The following is a 16394-nucleotide window of genomic DNA, read 5'->3' on the forward strand; positions in this document are numbered from 1 at the left end:
ATTAAATAATTAAAGAAATCATAATAATTGGGCACCCTAACAGCCTTTTAAACTACTCTGAAGTAGGATCACGGCATTTACTCCTCTTTCATTAGTAAATTAATAGCCACTATGTTCTGACCCCCAAGAATGTGAAAAAGTGGCAGAGTGAACATAATAGCCTTACTCTCCTCTCTGAAAAGTTTGGAAGTAACTACTGAGTACCTCGACCCGATTTGCCTAAAGCCTATCAATTTGATGTAGCATGTTGAGCACAATGGTTAATCTGGCCTTGTGCCTTGCTCATCTTGGAACTCCATGAAATAACAATTCATATCTCCCTAACTAGGCTTATGAAAGAGTGTAATGCTTATTCATCTGTTTAGAAACTTTCCATTACAGCATGTGTCTATGGTGAGTAAGAGTAACCAGCTGTACAGCAGTCTACAATGTTAATAGCCTTAAGCAAAATACACAGATACAGTGCAAAAGTACTTTGCAATGCTAACATATATAGTTTTCCTGAGTAAAATTCAGTTTTCACAAGCTATACTTCACAGACTGAGAACACATTTTCTAAATCAAGAAAAATGCCAGATCATATAGCCACAAAGAACATAAAATAAAATCAATGTGACAGTTTAAACCTCTTAAAAACTGTTGTTTTGAGCTGCCTGTAGATTCGGGTATGCATCACTGCATAGGTTTACATTAGTTCACATTTCTAAGATAATCTTTTGCAACTGATAATTGCTCCTTTCTTATTATTTCTTTTAAAGATTCTTTAGTTCAACCAGGTATTTCAAGCTGGATGCTTCAATTACTGGGAGAAAATATGTAGTTTTGCGTTATAAAAATACAAAAAATGATAATCATATGAAATGAGCATATTTCAATTTCTTTGAACTTCTGTCCGAAGTTTTCACATCCATACTTCTATTTGGGAATATTTGGGGAAAAAGGAATTTAAAGTAAAATTCCAAAAGTATCAGCATGCTAGGTAATTTGTGTTTCAGAAAAAGTGGATTATAGCACTCTACTGACAGTGACCTGCACCTGAATAGTTTTTTCCATATATGAATCTGCTATAGTGGGGATAAAACACGTTGTATGCAACAAATCCACCACACTAACTTGTCTCAGCACAACTGTTGGGAGTGTGTGTGTGTGTCAATGTGCGTGCATATGTGCACACATGACGTGGAGAAACAATCTCAGCATTTCCTCCCTGCCCCACAGATTAAGACTCCAATCTAAGAGAGACAACCTTCACCCATATAGGTTGCTCCAGTCTTTATGTTCTGAGGGGCGGACCTTGCTTACTGTACCACAGCCTACAGAAATTCACTTGGTTGTGGTGCACAGCAGGGTCTTACTCAATAGGACTTACTTCTGAGTTATAGTGACTGTGCTGTAACTCTGACACTCTCAAAATGCTGACCTACTGGTACATGTTGTGGCAGTGTGTGACAGGGGCACTTGGATTCAGTTCATCCCTACTTCCTTGCTGCCTAACAAGAGATTGGTGCTGTAAGGGACTTCACTCAAAAGCTTTGTACAGTGCTGATCTCCTATTGGAAGGAAGAAAAGGGACAAGGGATGTAAGCATGCAACCATTATCCATTTCTCTTCTGCTTCTATGGTTCTCTTGTCTCCCACAATTTTCCAAGGTCTAGGCCTGCTTATTATTCAGAAGAAATGTCACCATTTTTATCTGAGGCAAGGGATACTATGAGGTTGTATAGCTTGCTTTGACTATATAAATGGGTTCTAAATCTTTGTTAAGAAAATATTTTTCATCGGTGCTTGGAAGTTCATGTTTTTATAAGCACATTTATACAAAGGATAGTTTTCATAAAGCAAATGTAAGAGCTCTATATGAATAAGTAACAACAACAACAACACAATCATTATGTAAATGTGCATTATAAGCAAGTTGTTGTTTTTCTTTGTCCTTGCATAAATATAGTACAACTGCAAGGAAATAAAGGGCAACTAACTTGTGTATCTTTCTACATTAATATGATCAGATTACTTGACAACACTGGCTAGGAGATAATAAGGTTCATGTATGACTTCCACAGGAAAGATCAGAACTTTCAAATATAGGAACTTCCCTTCATTTTAAATGGCATAACATGCACTCATACTTGCAAGAAAGGCATCTAAAATGGGGAGTTGCAGAAACTCCACCTGGCATTCCTAAGGCAGCTCCTCCTCCCATCGCAAAGTAATAATGATTTCTTGCAGCTAAAGAGACATAAAGCTAATTCACACTTGCAGTTTACCAGTCCACTAATCCACCTTCAGATGAAGTGTGAACCCAGCTGCTCAGGAGTAATTGTCCCTTAATCCTTAGCAATTTGCACTTCATTAATGAAGTGAGAGTTAACCCTTGCTTAATTGCATGCAGATCCAGCTCCATTTCTGGTCCTTCCCCCACCTCATATCATAGAGGTGGAGCTAAGAAGACCATTTTAGTCTGTGTTGTTATATCTTCTCTTGAAAGAAGAACAGTATATATAGGGATGCCACACTGAGTCTAGGTGATCCACAAGTACTGCAGTGTCCCACAGCAATGGGTAAGCACAAACCTAGCAAGCACAACCAGGATATAATGGAAAGTTTTAGTGCTTAGAGACAAGCAATATACTTCCTGACAAGGTGCTAAAACTGTTCATTTCTCTCAAAGGAACTGCAGGCAGGTAATCCTTAACTCATGTGCCTTTAACAAATTAACAAAAGTGCTAGGATCTGACTGTTCTGTTTCCACAGTAAAATCCTCAAGACCAATTGTGTGGGAATCAGATTTAGTGGGTCTAAGGTCAGCAGAATACAGAAGGAGCCAGAAACTTTCTAGTTAAGAAGTAAGTAAGCTTCTGCCTGAATTCTGAAGAATAAACCTGATTTCAGTTCAGATATGGCAGTATAAATGGGATAATCTGCTATATTGTATATACAAGAAAAAATAATTTACAGGAGACTAAAACATGCTTTATAGATTCAACAGGGTAAGATGTTAAAGAAACATATATACTATTAGATCCACCCTGGGTACTCGTAAGCATCTGAACTCGGAGGCTTACGAGTATCCAATGCAGGGTGGGAAGAGAGCTCCAGCTTCGCACAGTAGCCGCCCTGCATTTTTGCTAGATGGGCAATTTCGCCAGTCTAGCAGCAGTGCCTCGGAGGGGGAGGGAAGGAAGCTGGCCATAGAAAACACCCTAAGCCACCCAGTCCCCTCCCTTCCTTGTCCCTAGGAACACCCCCTTTTCCCCGTCTCCATGCTCTGTTTTGCAGACATGGAGATATAACTGGTACGGTTCTCTCCGTGCCAGCTATGAGGTTGATGGGGAGGGGACAGGGAGCGTAGATTCCTGTCTCCGAGCTCAGAGTCCTATCTCCGAGCTCAGAGCCAGGAAGCCGAACTATCCTATGCCCCCACCCCCACCCCACGCTCTCTGGTGAGCACAGGATTGCTCTTTGTTGTTATTGTTACTTTCATTCAGTTGTGGCTCATCATTCAGATTGCACATGCACTGACATCCACTATTTTTGAAAAGCAAGGGGGGAAAACCTTAAAATCAACAATTTTAAAATTATTTTGAGGGTCTTTTTGAGCTGCAGTTGTACCTGTGTTGTGTGCGAGAAAGGTTCACAGGGTTCTCCCTGTTTACACAGGAGTGCAAAATGATGAATGATGCCTCCACCATGAAGAAGAGGTAGTGGTGGAGACAATCCAAGGCAGGCTAGCTTTTGGGGACTTACTGATTAGACAGCATTGTAGACCCTGTGTGCCTTCTTTCTACCCAAGGTTCATGTGTGTCTTCTTTCTGCCCAAAGTCCTATCTTTAAGTGGGAGTTGGCGATAGGAGAGAATCAAACAAGGCATATAATAAGAGAAAATGGAGAGGCAGAAAGGAAGTTTTGGGTAGGCAGAAAGAAAATGTGTTTGGGGTTTTTACTGATTTGGGAAGATCCTGGTGGTTAAAGAGTTTGGGATAGGTAGATCTGGGGGGAGGGGTAATGAATGGGGGAGGTAAATTAGAATGGTAGAATTTTAGAGTTAAAAAGGACCTTTAAGGTCACCTACTCCAACACTGTACTCAGTGCAGGGTCTACAATGCAGGATACAACTACAGCGTACCTGGCAGATAGCTGTACAACCTCTGTTTTAATATTTCCAGTGAAGGAGAGCTCACCACACCTCCTGGGACAGTCTGTTTCATTCCTGAAGAACTCTTGCTGTTAGGAAGTTTCTCCTAATGTTTACCTGAAATATGCTGCCCTGCACTTTCCACCCACTGGTTCTAGTCCTCCCCTCTGGAACAACAGAGAACAAGTCTGCTCTGTCTCCTGCATGTCAGCCCTTCACATATTTGAAGAGAGCTATCATGTCTTCCCTCAGTCTTCTCTTCTCCAAGCTGCTAGTTGAAAGGGAATTGATTTGGAAGTGATTAGAGTGAGAAATTAACTGATTTGCCTTCTGTGAAATGGGTTTCTGTTGCAGCAGTAAATGTGGGATCAAAGGAGTGGCTTTGTATTTGGGGGCTCAGGCTCCACCTCTACTTTGAATCTATATGGTGGCTTAGATCAATCAAGACTCCGCCTAGTACAGCATTCTTTTCACAAAGTCAAATTACTTTGGGAAACTTGCAAGTAGAGAATAAGGCACAGGAAGTTTCCCTATTGTTTGTCTCTACCATCTCGTATTTAGGTAGAGAGAAGGGGTGCTTAGGCTCATGCAAGCAGCTTGTCAAAATATAGTGAAAATTTTGACTCATTTTTATGAATAGCTGGCCCCATGCTACATCATAAATTACTTTTGAAACTCCTCTCAATTTCAAAAGCTTTTACCATGTCACATACTAATTTAATAGTTCTTTGGATCTTGGCCTTATTGATCTCACTAAAGATAAGTATTTCATAATCATCACTAAAATTCTAGCAGCTTCATATGTTGATACTATCTTCATCAATAGCAAAGTTCAGTTACTATAGTTAAAGCTCCATCCCACCCACTCCCTCCGCCCCCACTCTGCTGTTCGGTATCTTATTGTATTAATGTCAAACTGTAGATTCACTGGGGAATTTTGATAGAAAGTCCCAGTGTACACAAATCCGATTAAATTAAACTTTACAACTTTTCCTCATGCTTTTACAATGTTTTGTGCTTCTGTGTTACAGTAACTCATAAATTAAGCAAATCCAGTGAGAAAAACCAACAGTATTTTAGTATATATGTCCTATAGGAAGCAGAAGCAAGCAGCTAGAAAAATAACAGAAAAAATGAATAATATAAGCTTTTAAGTTTCACTAAAGGCTCAGAGGTAAAATAGAATGCAGGAGGGGTGGGGGCTTACTTCTGGATTAGTGTTTGCATACCTGCAGAGACTCGTGGGCAGTCAGGTAACATGGACTCTACTGATGTATCCAGAGGTTCTGAACTTGATACCCAATTACAACAGTTCTGTAATTGAAGAAAAATCTGAATCAAGAACATGTATCAAAGGTTTTAATTTCTGTAGTCATTATTGTAATGCGATGTAAATGTGCCATACAATAAATAAATAAATCTGTAGTCATTGTACAAAGGCTCAAGCATAGGAGTCGTAATGCTAGAGCAAAGACACAGCTTGAATCTGTATATTGAACCTTGAGATTGCACCCAGAGCAGAGGTAGTCAGCAGCATGGTTGTATCCATGCGCTGCTCCAGTACAAGTGCTACTCAAGGACATGTGTAGCATAGATTGGCGGGGGAGGGGGGTCTAGGGAAACAGCTCCCTTGAAAAATACCTAATGGGGCTTTTTAGGTAATTGGAGCCAGACACCCTAGCAGTATCATATCACAGCACCACCAAGTAATGGGGTTTTTTGGGGGGGGACTAAATAGCTGCCACAGAAACTACTGTGGCATGTCAATATTTTGCTGCTGAAACTAAAATAGATTTAGGGAGCAATCCTATCTAGATCGGCGGCCACCTCCGAACTCGGAGGCAACCACCTATCCAAAGCAGGGCAGGAGAAGCACAGAGGGGATCATTCCCTCCATGTTTCTCCTACCCTGCTTTTTTGGCTAGACAGCTGATTGCGACTGTCTAGCTGCGAGAGGACAGAGTGGGGAAGGAGGCTGCTGTACAACACATAGGATGTTGTGTTGTATAGGTAGTTACGCTCACCACACCCTTTTCCAGCCACTCTGTGCTCCTCTTGCGAGTGCAAAGGACAGGGCTGTTCCGCGATGCCTCGGAGGCAGTGCGGAAGTGGGAGGAGGTCGGTTCTCCAGGAACCGACCTTGGAGCGTGGGCTCCGAGGTCAGTTCCTGGTAAACAACATATTCTATGGCTGTCTAGCCATTGTCTAGCAGCCATAGGATTGCTCCCTCTATGGCTCAGGTTATAAATCTTAATTAGGTACATACTTATTTCTGCATATGATTTAAAAATTTCATTGAATTGGGTGAACTTAGCTTTATGCTCAATCACTTTACTGAAATGGGTGTGGCCCACACTAAGTGCCCCACTGAGAATACAAGAGATAAAAGAGAAATGGATTACAAAAAAGTGAATGTGAATCAGATTTTAGTTAGGAATAACTCAGCATGAAATGTAACACATTTCCCCTATTAGTTGGCTTTTAATTAAGAGGAACTTATATCTTGCTTACTTATACAAGTCACAGTTTTCTAGGAGTGATGGCTCAATATATAGTTGAGAGAATGGCTGCAAATGTGTCTAAATAAAACTTTGAGTTTACATATTAATAAGGGTAGGTTAAAAGGTTAAGTTGTCACCTTTTATGGAAGTATGATGTGTTTATATTTGTATAAATATAAACTTTAACTGTCTTCAACTCTCTTTGGCTAAATAGTTCCAATTATGTTCCGATTTATTTTTCAACTTAAATTCAGAATGTGTGTATTCAATATTCATACTTCTAAAATGGGTAAGTGTTTATGCCATTAAATATTTCATTCCTAAATATCTATTGTAGAATAAAGGAATCTACACAGCTTTTGTTAAAATGTGAAGACATTTTATTTCACTTCTCAAAAATTAAATAAGTTGTATTAAAACATGGGGAGAGGAAGAAACTTTTTTTTTTAACATGTACACCCCAAATGAATGAATGAATATGTAAACAATTATTTTCAATTAAGAATTTTATTTAAAAATCCCATTAATCATTGTTTCAAAATGGCAGATTGTTCTTCTGGCAAACAAGCATGTATTGTATATTTTTAGATGCTTGCTGCCCTAGTTGTGCACCATGGAATCCGTCCTCACTGTGGAAAGATCCTTGACTGGTAGATCAAGTGTCTTATTGTAGTTCCTTAATTCATTCTGTCTGGAAGAAGATGTCAGCTGTGTTGCAGTGAGGAGAGAATTTCAAAGTCTCCAATCCCCACCAATAAAGGCAGAGGAATGGCTTTTGAATAGATTTGTCAAGGCAACCCTACTGTTCTGGGACCAGGGAGAGCAGGAAGCATATAAAGGAAGGGTTGCTGTATGAGATTAGAAAGTGAAGTTCACAAAGCATGGCAGATTTTTGTAAGAAACAGTAGATCAGTGAAACTATTGAACTGAGTGAAAAACCCATGAAAACATTTAAAAATATAACTGGCTACTGTGTTTGTTAACTTTTTACTAAAACAGTTGAGATGGTAATATTTCTATTTTTCACAAGGGCTTTAAGATGCATGCCAAGTTTTACTTGAAAGCTGACTGTGGAATTGTAACTTAGTAGTGAATTACAAAAGTGGTGGAATTTTTATGAAGTATTATATCCATTTGATATAGGTAAAATTAATATTACTACTGATAGAACATTACACCAGAGAATCTAAGATAATACAGAAGATTGGAACACAATTAACTAGTTTTATATACAATGTGCCACTTGCCTGTAAGAACTAAGTATTCTCAAATGCAGAGTGAAGATATGAAAGTGTAAGATTTGTTTTATCAGTCATCACAGTGCCTAATAAATTAAAAATTATGACTTCTATTGGTACTAAAAATAGGCAGCCCATGATACAGAGTAGATAGATGCAATGAAAAATTGCTATTTTAACTATTAATTCTTTCAATGACAGCAATTAGCACTACACATACAAAGCAATTGAGAGAAGATTTTAATTATTATTCATTCTACCTCTAGACCTAAGCCTAATGAAGTAAAAATATACCCAGGTGACATGCTGTAGTTTTAGTAACAATCATATAAAATTCACTGTATACTGTAAAAATACTGCTTATATAACATTCTTTAACATCCCATCCATATTTTAATTCACTAACCATTATTATTATTCTTTAAGGTCTACTCTGAGAATGAAACAGAAGATAATGAACTTGTCATGTTTAAATGTATTCGAAGAACAATTAATTATCAGATTGAAAATGGGGACTTTATTATTTTTTCCCTGGTGATATACATTTAACATTCTGGGTTCTCATAAAGAAACTCTGAATTTTCTGACAAATCTTTAGGCTTTAGTACTTTTTGTGTATTTTAGATCTGCGTTTTCAGCCTGTCTTAGGTGTTTCTTTATTCCCAGTGGTCATGGCCTATAAACTATGTGGTTAAGTCAATAATAGTAAGTCTACTTTCACTAAGCAGACTTGCTATTTTTGACTTAACCTTATAGGTTTTCACTAAAACTCAATTCTGTTTAAAACACTGGATAAAACAGCTAACATTGGCTTAGTTCCTATGGTGCCACTCAATTAATATAAGTGGAGGACAATTTCTGCCAATTTCCCCTTCCATCTGTAGTCTTTCCCATTATATCTTACATCATTCCCAATGGTCCCCCAACCCCAAGATTCTAGAGGGCACAGGGAAGGAGGAGATGAAAAAGTCCCATTCCATGAACATGAACTTTATTCCGTTCACAAAAGGAAGGTTATGATCCAAGCCGCTGTCAATATATTACCACTGTTTCCAAATTCCAAAATAGGAATATATTAGAGAAAAATTTCCAGTTGGAAAGCTTGGACTGTGAAAAAAACCAGTCTGTGCAGTGTGAAAAAAGCACAAGTGGACTGTGAAAAAAACAAATTAAGAAAAATGGAATTCAGTACATCTTATATTACAAACTCTTTCAATTTTCAGGTCAGCATTCCCACACTTAAGAGTGAAAAAGGCATAGTTTAAAAAGTATACATCAACCACAAGCAACATACATTTATGTACATCCAAAAGCTTGTGTATCTAGTGGAACACTCTAGAGCTTCAAAACAGGATTTTAACTATGGCATGGGGGCAGTTTGAAAAACAGTTACAAGTTGCATTGGGTGGTTGCAGCAAGACCTGTGGTTTGTTTACAGCAGGCTTCCCCAGTCTGGTGCCTTCTGGATGTTTTGGACTTCAGCATTCATAATTCCTGAGCATTGGCCATGCTAGATGGGGCTGATAGGAGTTGAAGTCCAAAACATCTGGAGGGCACTGGATTGGGAAGGCTGGTCTATACACTAGTATCAGATAGACCTGAAAACTATAATCAGTTCTGGAAAGTCTAAAGCATTTGTATCAACTTTGCCTATGAATTATTTAATTTATTCAATATCTTAGCCATCTTTCAAGACCATAGTCTTCCCAAGACAACTTTCAGTATAAAAACAATACAAACATGAAGGCTCTGATCTGGAGATTCTTGGGCAAAGTAACAAGTTGTGCCCATATTTCTGTGGCAAAAAACCACTATTTTAAAAAAGGTCACTGCCAGCACTGTTGACTATGACTTCACACTGTTTACTGTGGAACACAGGGGAAGACAGTGATTGAAATGGGTTGTTTAACAGGCTAGGATCCAAATAATAACTGATGCGGTTAGATAATTGGTACTATTAGAGGCAGTGTGTAATGTTGTGAAGCTGACATAGTCTGGATCCATCAAGAAGTGCCATGTGCCTAGCCTCAAGAGTGCATGACTATATATTTATTTCACAAACTTCATATCTTTTCTGTTCAAGGAACTATTTAAAAAAACCCTTCAGAAACTCTTCAGTCACAAAATATGCAAGTAGCAGAATCAGAGAAAAACCATCTAGGGAGCCTTGAAGTGACTTTGCTAAAACAACAATTTTCCTTCTTTAAAAGTCTATGGCAGCCTGCCCCAACCTAGTGCCCTCCAGATGTTTTGGACTACAACTCTCATCTGGAGGGCACCAGGTTGGGAAAAGCTGGTCTAAGACTTGGTTCCTGAGTTGCCTTGGTGCAAATGGAAGAGTTCCTTCTGTTCACAGAAGGGCTTTTCATCCAGCGGTGGTGCCCACTGGTGAAGGGGAGGAGGTGAATTTTGCTGATTCCATTTGCAGTCCTTTGAGCCACCTCCCAAACTCTTCCAGAGGGTCCCTAAATCTGAGGAGCAGATTTTCAGGGGGCATTGGGTCTGCAGGGGAAAGGGGGAATTGATGAAAATTACCTCTCTCCCTGCCTTCTGCTAGCAAGACCCAGTGGAGTTTTGCTGACAGGATTTCAGGATCCAAGCCCATGCCAACGCATAAGTGAAAGGAAATTAGACTACGTTTAGAATATAGGCTGTATTTTAAAACTTTTTCTAAGACTCATGTAAGTAAATTATGAAAAGAGAATAAAAAATTGAAACAATGGGGTTTGCCACTTGAATACCAGAATTGAGCCTCACCTCTCGCATCCACTCTCGAATAGTTTTGCCAGCTTCTTGATGCCATACATTGTGAACTGAGTCTGTCAATGCCACAGCAGTAACTTTATTTTTTACTTCTGCCTCTCGTTGAATCATCTGTGGAAAATAAAATCCAAAAATGTCTTAAAGTGCAAAAATGTCTAACCTTGAAACTCGCTGAACTACTCAGTCTTTTTGTTTTACACAGCTTTCAATTCTATGATTTTATGTATCAGAGTAAAGAAAGTAGAATATTATCTGAGAACATCTTTTACAAGTTTTTTCAAATTTCTATTTCTGTGCTGCAGGGAAACTGACACTCACAGCTTTCTGAAAGATACTGATGTCTATAAGCTATTAATTTTCAGTAGACTGCACATCAGAAACACTACATCAATCTAAGCTTGTCTTGACTTGATGTCTTGTCCTCAGTTTCCAGCCAAGTTAACTGCCTTGTACTCTCACAGTGGCTCTGGAATTTTTTGCTTTCCCAAAAAGATATTAATTATTGCTATTATATGTGCTTCCAATACACAGTAATACTAGGCCATAGTTTGTTTTAACTATGGTTTGTTGAACAGGGCAGGATCGACCTCGCAGATGTTCAAACCAACTGTGATTTGTTTTACCTAATCTTGGTTTGTTTTCTGCTTGTCTTCTTTACAATTATCCTTTGCCTTGTTCAAGGACTAGCAAGGTATCACTGCAGCATCAGTTCTCCCACCACTGGGTGGCTGTAGAAACAGAGACCGAGTTTGTATGATTGCAGCGTGATTAACAAGGCACGGTGGCTTGTTAACTGTACTATGCATGCTGGCCAAATTTCCCTAGTTAGCCTTGCTGGCATGCCTTGCTGTGTTGTCTGAACCTGGGCAGCATGACGTGTTTGAGGGGGCAAAAACTTCCAGATAACCCATGAGCAGTTGTATTCTTTGCAGGTTGCTGCCCCACCCCAAACCACCCATGCTGCCCAAGTTTGAACAACATGGCAAGCCGTGCCAGCAAGGGTAATTTGGGAAAATCCGACTAGCATGCATGGCAGGGTAAATAAATCACTGTGGCTTATTTCCCTCACTGCAATTGTGTGATCCAGCCCAGAGTGGGGAACACAAATACTCTCTTCTTCAGAGATATTTGGCAGCTCTCAGCATGTATCTGAGCAAAAATCAGTCCTAAAGCACCCCTTCCCCCATTCCTAGCCACTCTCCATGAAGGGTTGTTAGGCTTCTTTGTTAACTCTTCCCTCCCAACCTTTCCAAACAAAAGCCCTGGACGCTCTTTCAAAGGAGACACATGTCTTTTTTGCCACTAAAACTTTACTGGTGAGCAAGTAGAGAAGATATCAGCAATAACTCTGGTTGTTAAGTTATAAAAGGGACTGTGTGGATTGCTGCAGAAACAATCTTTAGTGGGAGTGAGTGGGCTGAGGTAGCTGGGGAAGGTTTTTAGGTCAAACTGTGAAACTGTATCTGCTGAACTGTTATTATGGCTTGCTAACAGCAAAGATGTGCTTTTAACATATATCCCGCATTAGGTATGGGAAAAAGCATCCATAATACCTACTTTTTTCCCCTTGCAAAGCTACTGTGGTATATGGGTGAGCCTCTCAGTGAGGATGTGGTTGGAGGAAAGGACCATACTGCCAGGCAGAGTGATGAAGGAAGGAGAGGTCTGTGAAAAGTGCCAGCACCCTTAATTGTGTGGGTGGTTTCATTTTCAAACTGTTCTTCCCTCATGTCTCTGTAGCTGTGTGGATGCTGGGGGCAGGGCTGGCTCTACCACAAGGCAGAGTGAGGGAGCCACCATAGGTGGCAAAAACTGTTGGGAGGGAGGGAAATAGTGGTGAGGTGTTGGAAAACAAAGATGTATATGCTCTGTGCCTTGTCCCTCAACCCCCAAGCTAGCCTACTGCCTTCAGGTGTATGGAGGATACAGTCACCAATTCAACTGTCTGTCTGATTAGCTTCTGTACATGGAACTGGGAGGCGGGGGGAGGCACATCTTGTCCAACTCAGGCAGCAAAATATCTTGGACCAACCCTCACTGGGTGTAGAGCAATGCAACAAACCAGGATACCAAGTTTAGATGAAATAATAGTTAATGCAACCCAAGATTCACAGGCCAATGTCAGATGATAGTTTATGATGCTGGTGGTTAGTAACCTTGAGGTAAAATCCAACATAAATCCTATTTAGAGTAGACCCACTGAAAGGAATGGGATTTAAGTAAGTCATGAGTCACTTATGCTGGATTTTAGCCCTGGTAAGTTTCAGAAATAAAAACAAACCAGAGGTAAGCTAAACAAACTATAGTTTGGTATTATATGGGAAAGAGATTTATGTATGTTCTTAAACTATGACTTATGAATAATCACAAAAACAAATCCCCAAATGCTAACAGCGGACAACAGAAAATACAATATTAGAATGCAAGATAAAGAGAATTAATGCTTGTTGAAATAGTACAAAAGAAAAGCAAACGTATACAACCTATACCTTGGCAAAATGACACTAAAAATTGTTTTGTACTTTTTCATTGGATACTACTTAATGTTCACTGTATTTACTGTTAAGGCCAACTCAGCATTTTAGAATTACTATGTTTTGCTGAGTACGACTACAATTTAAAGCCTTAAAATCAATTTAAGATTGCACCTAAACAAGACACAAATACCATCACTATAATGCAATGTGAACATAGATATTTTCATGTCACATCAGAGCAGTGGCCCATTTATCTAAACCACAATCCTTGTGATTATATACAAAGGGTGAATTTACACAATCTATGTGTGTGGCTATATATTTGTGTTGATTATATGAATCTGGAGCAGACATATGTTTGTTTTATTTTTAAGTATGCTACCTCTCTGGATAGGGACACATGGGTCATGTACTAACACTATGCAATGCTTGTATAGGATTGCAAGCTGCTGAGCCACCCAGAAATAGGTGACAGAATACATTAGCCACCATAGTTAAAAAGATGCCCAAACCCATTGCTCTTCTTATCATTAACTTAAGAACTGCCTCGCTAGATCAAGTGAAAGCATTCTGTTTCCAATATTCACCAACTTGGTGACTTTAGGAAACTGTTGCAGATAGAACCACATTATTCAGGATGGTAAAATCCCAAGGAAACAAAACTTCCATTACTGAAACACCAATAGGTTACAAGCTATTTCAGCACAGATGAAATCCTACATGCACATTTATTACACAGGAGCTTCAGTCATGCTGCCTCTCTGACATGTGTATGAATTTAATTGGATTACCCTGACACCTTGGCTCAAGAAGCCATTTTGTTCTGGAAGGCACAGTCTGAAAAGGTGCCAGGAATGCTGTTAAGGCTATGGAACTGCCACAGAGGTATAGAAGCCATACAATATACTTGCTTTCTTCTTGATTAAAAGAATGTTGTTTCCTGTGACTGGGGAAAACATGCAAATGCCTGCCTGATTGCCACACCAACAGTCACCACAGCCTGACTGCCATGCCAGTAGTCACCTCAGCACCCTTGATCACACCTTTTGTTTTGAATACTGCACTATGCAACTCTGCATACTCAGCTACATAAAAAACTAATCAAGAGGCAAAGAACCTTCCTGAGCCTTCTGTTCAGTTGCCAGGACCAAAGTCTAGCCCCTGAGTCATTGAGCTCTTTGTTTCCTTTTTTTTGGAGCCCTATAACTGCCTTGGAGTTTGGGCAGTCAGTGTTCATTCTTTTTGTTTGGGCATCCCTCACACTGGTGCATCTCAGCTCTGAGAATAACCTGACTTTTAACATTGTTCATGGTAACTCTTTCCTAATAAGATTCCCTGCTCTCCTCTGGCATCTACTTACGTTTCCAGAGCCAGAATCCCCCACTTCCTTGCCTCATCTGCCCCATGTCTCAAGGTACCCACCAAGCTAAAAAGTGTGACTTTAAAACCTACTTTGGGCCACATAATCCTGCAACTTCATTAGAGGCCTTGAACAGGGAAGGAGACAAAATGGCCTCTGGTTCTGATAAGCAGCACAGAGGGGATATGGTGGCAGTGGATTTAGTAATGAAGATTACAGCCACCCTTCAGAAACACAGGGAAGACATGGCACAGGACTGGGCATCCACCCTTAAGCCACTTGAAGAGAAAATTGATAATGTTCTTGTTCAACTCCCTAATATTACCACAACAGCATATGAAGCACTCTGGGTGGGGACAGAGTAGGAAAGCAAATTACAGAGCCTTGTGCTGGCTACCCGAGATATGTGTCAGAAGCTTAAGGATTTTGAAAACAGAAGCAGACACCAGAATATTCATATTTGTGGCAATCTGGAGTTGGAGGAGGGGAATAATATGGCAGAATTTCTAGTGCACTGGCTGTCTGATATCATCCTAAACCTGCAGCTTTCAACAGCAGATATAGAAAGGGCCCATCACGCAGTAGGCCTGATGCCTTGTGAGGGCTCTATGTCTAGAAACATTGTCGTTTGCTTTCCACTCTTCACAGTCAAAGAGGCACTGATGCGGGCACGCTGCAAGTATGGGCTTCTCACATTTAAAGGCTATTACGATTTTTCAAGACCTGAGTGCAGAGACCCTTCGAAAGAGGCAATTATTCTGACCCTTCACAGCTAAACTCAGGGATGCTAAACTCAAATATCACTAGGGCTACCCTTTGCACCTAATGGCCAGCTGTGACGTATTCCGCTGGTACCATTCATGAGGCAAAAGCTATGTTTTCGTTGCTACAGTTAGAGGGGTCACCAGATGAAGACATCCTGGATGATGAGGAAGAAGAAGAGAGCTGCCTAGCAGACAACCCAGTCCGGAAAACTGTGAGTAGAAATGCCAGTCACCAACCATGCCCTCAAAAGTCTAGAAAAGGAGACCTTCTTCCTGATGGAAGATGTTTATGCTTGAGCTCGGTCAATCGGAAGAGGTAGATATTAACAGAGATAACACCAAGGGAACCCTTGATGACCTACCATTGCTGAAAACAGCAAGCGAGATGAATGGGAGATTGCAAGTACAGACCAAGACCTTGACCACATACCAAATGACATGCAGATCTCAAGTCATGTTTATGTGCACTAAGGTGCATGTGGTGGTAGGCTTATATAGACTGATGCACACGCAGAGGTATTATCAGTGAAAATGCATATCAGTTTTATAAAAGTGACAGCTATTTAAAATCTGAAAGTAACACTTTTAAATATTAGCAATCTGGCGAGACCTAGTTGTTATATGTTTCATGACTGTCCCAACTCACATCAAGCACAGGCAGACAACTCTCTGAGTTGCTACAGGAGGGAACCTAACTGGAATCCCCTCCATATGCTGGAAGAGTGTTTTGATGTTGACTTCTGTTTTTGTTATTTGTTATACAGTTCAGAACAGCAGACAGTGTAGATAGACATTCCAATGACAGCCTTGGTAGTGGGACCTGCATACCTTATAATGGATCTATACCATGGGGGAGCTTAAAATACTAACCCTAAATGTAAAGCGGCTGGGCAATCCAGTAAAAAGACAAGAAGTCTCAAACTTCATCCAAAAGAAAAACCTGAAATAACTCTCCTACAAGAAACCCACAAACCAAAATTATAGGGCACATGACTGCCTCATTGGTGGTTTAGGCAATAATTTGTGGCCCCAGGTATATCAAAGTCCAGAGAGTTTGTCAAACATGCCGGCCTTTCAATGCAATGGTGAACTAAGGAACCTGGGGAGGAGGAATAGATTCTTGCTTATCGAGGGGAACTATGGTGACCACACTTTT

General features: G+C 40.1%; 1 protein-coding gene across 32 annotated transcripts in view; it reads right to left on the reverse strand.

Moving 5' to 3' along the window:
* Window positions 1-16394, reverse strand: part of ARB2A (ARB2 cotranscriptional regulator A) — a 362761-nt gene that overhangs the window by 101433 nt on the left and 244934 nt on the right. For 31 of the 32 annotated variants that reach the window (XM_084833676.1, XM_084833666.1, XM_084833655.1 and 28 more), the window contains 2 exons: window positions 10632-10748; window positions 5365-5449 (listed from right to left, as the gene is read on the reverse strand). In XM_084833676.1, coding sequence (XP_084689802.1) covers window positions 5365-5449; window positions 10632-10748 — 202 coding nt within the window. Of the gene's footprint in view, window positions 1-5364; window positions 5450-10631; window positions 10749-16394 lie in introns of those variants that run through there. The other variant, XM_084833664.1, reaches the window with a different exon arrangement.

This window comes from Heloderma suspectum, chromosome 2 (assembly GCF_057233095.1).
Source record: "Heloderma suspectum isolate Gila_16-S chromosome 2, 16-S_ref, whole genome shotgun sequence".
Classification (NCBI taxonomy): domain Eukaryota; kingdom Metazoa; phylum Chordata; class Lepidosauria; order Squamata; family Helodermatidae; genus Heloderma; species Heloderma suspectum.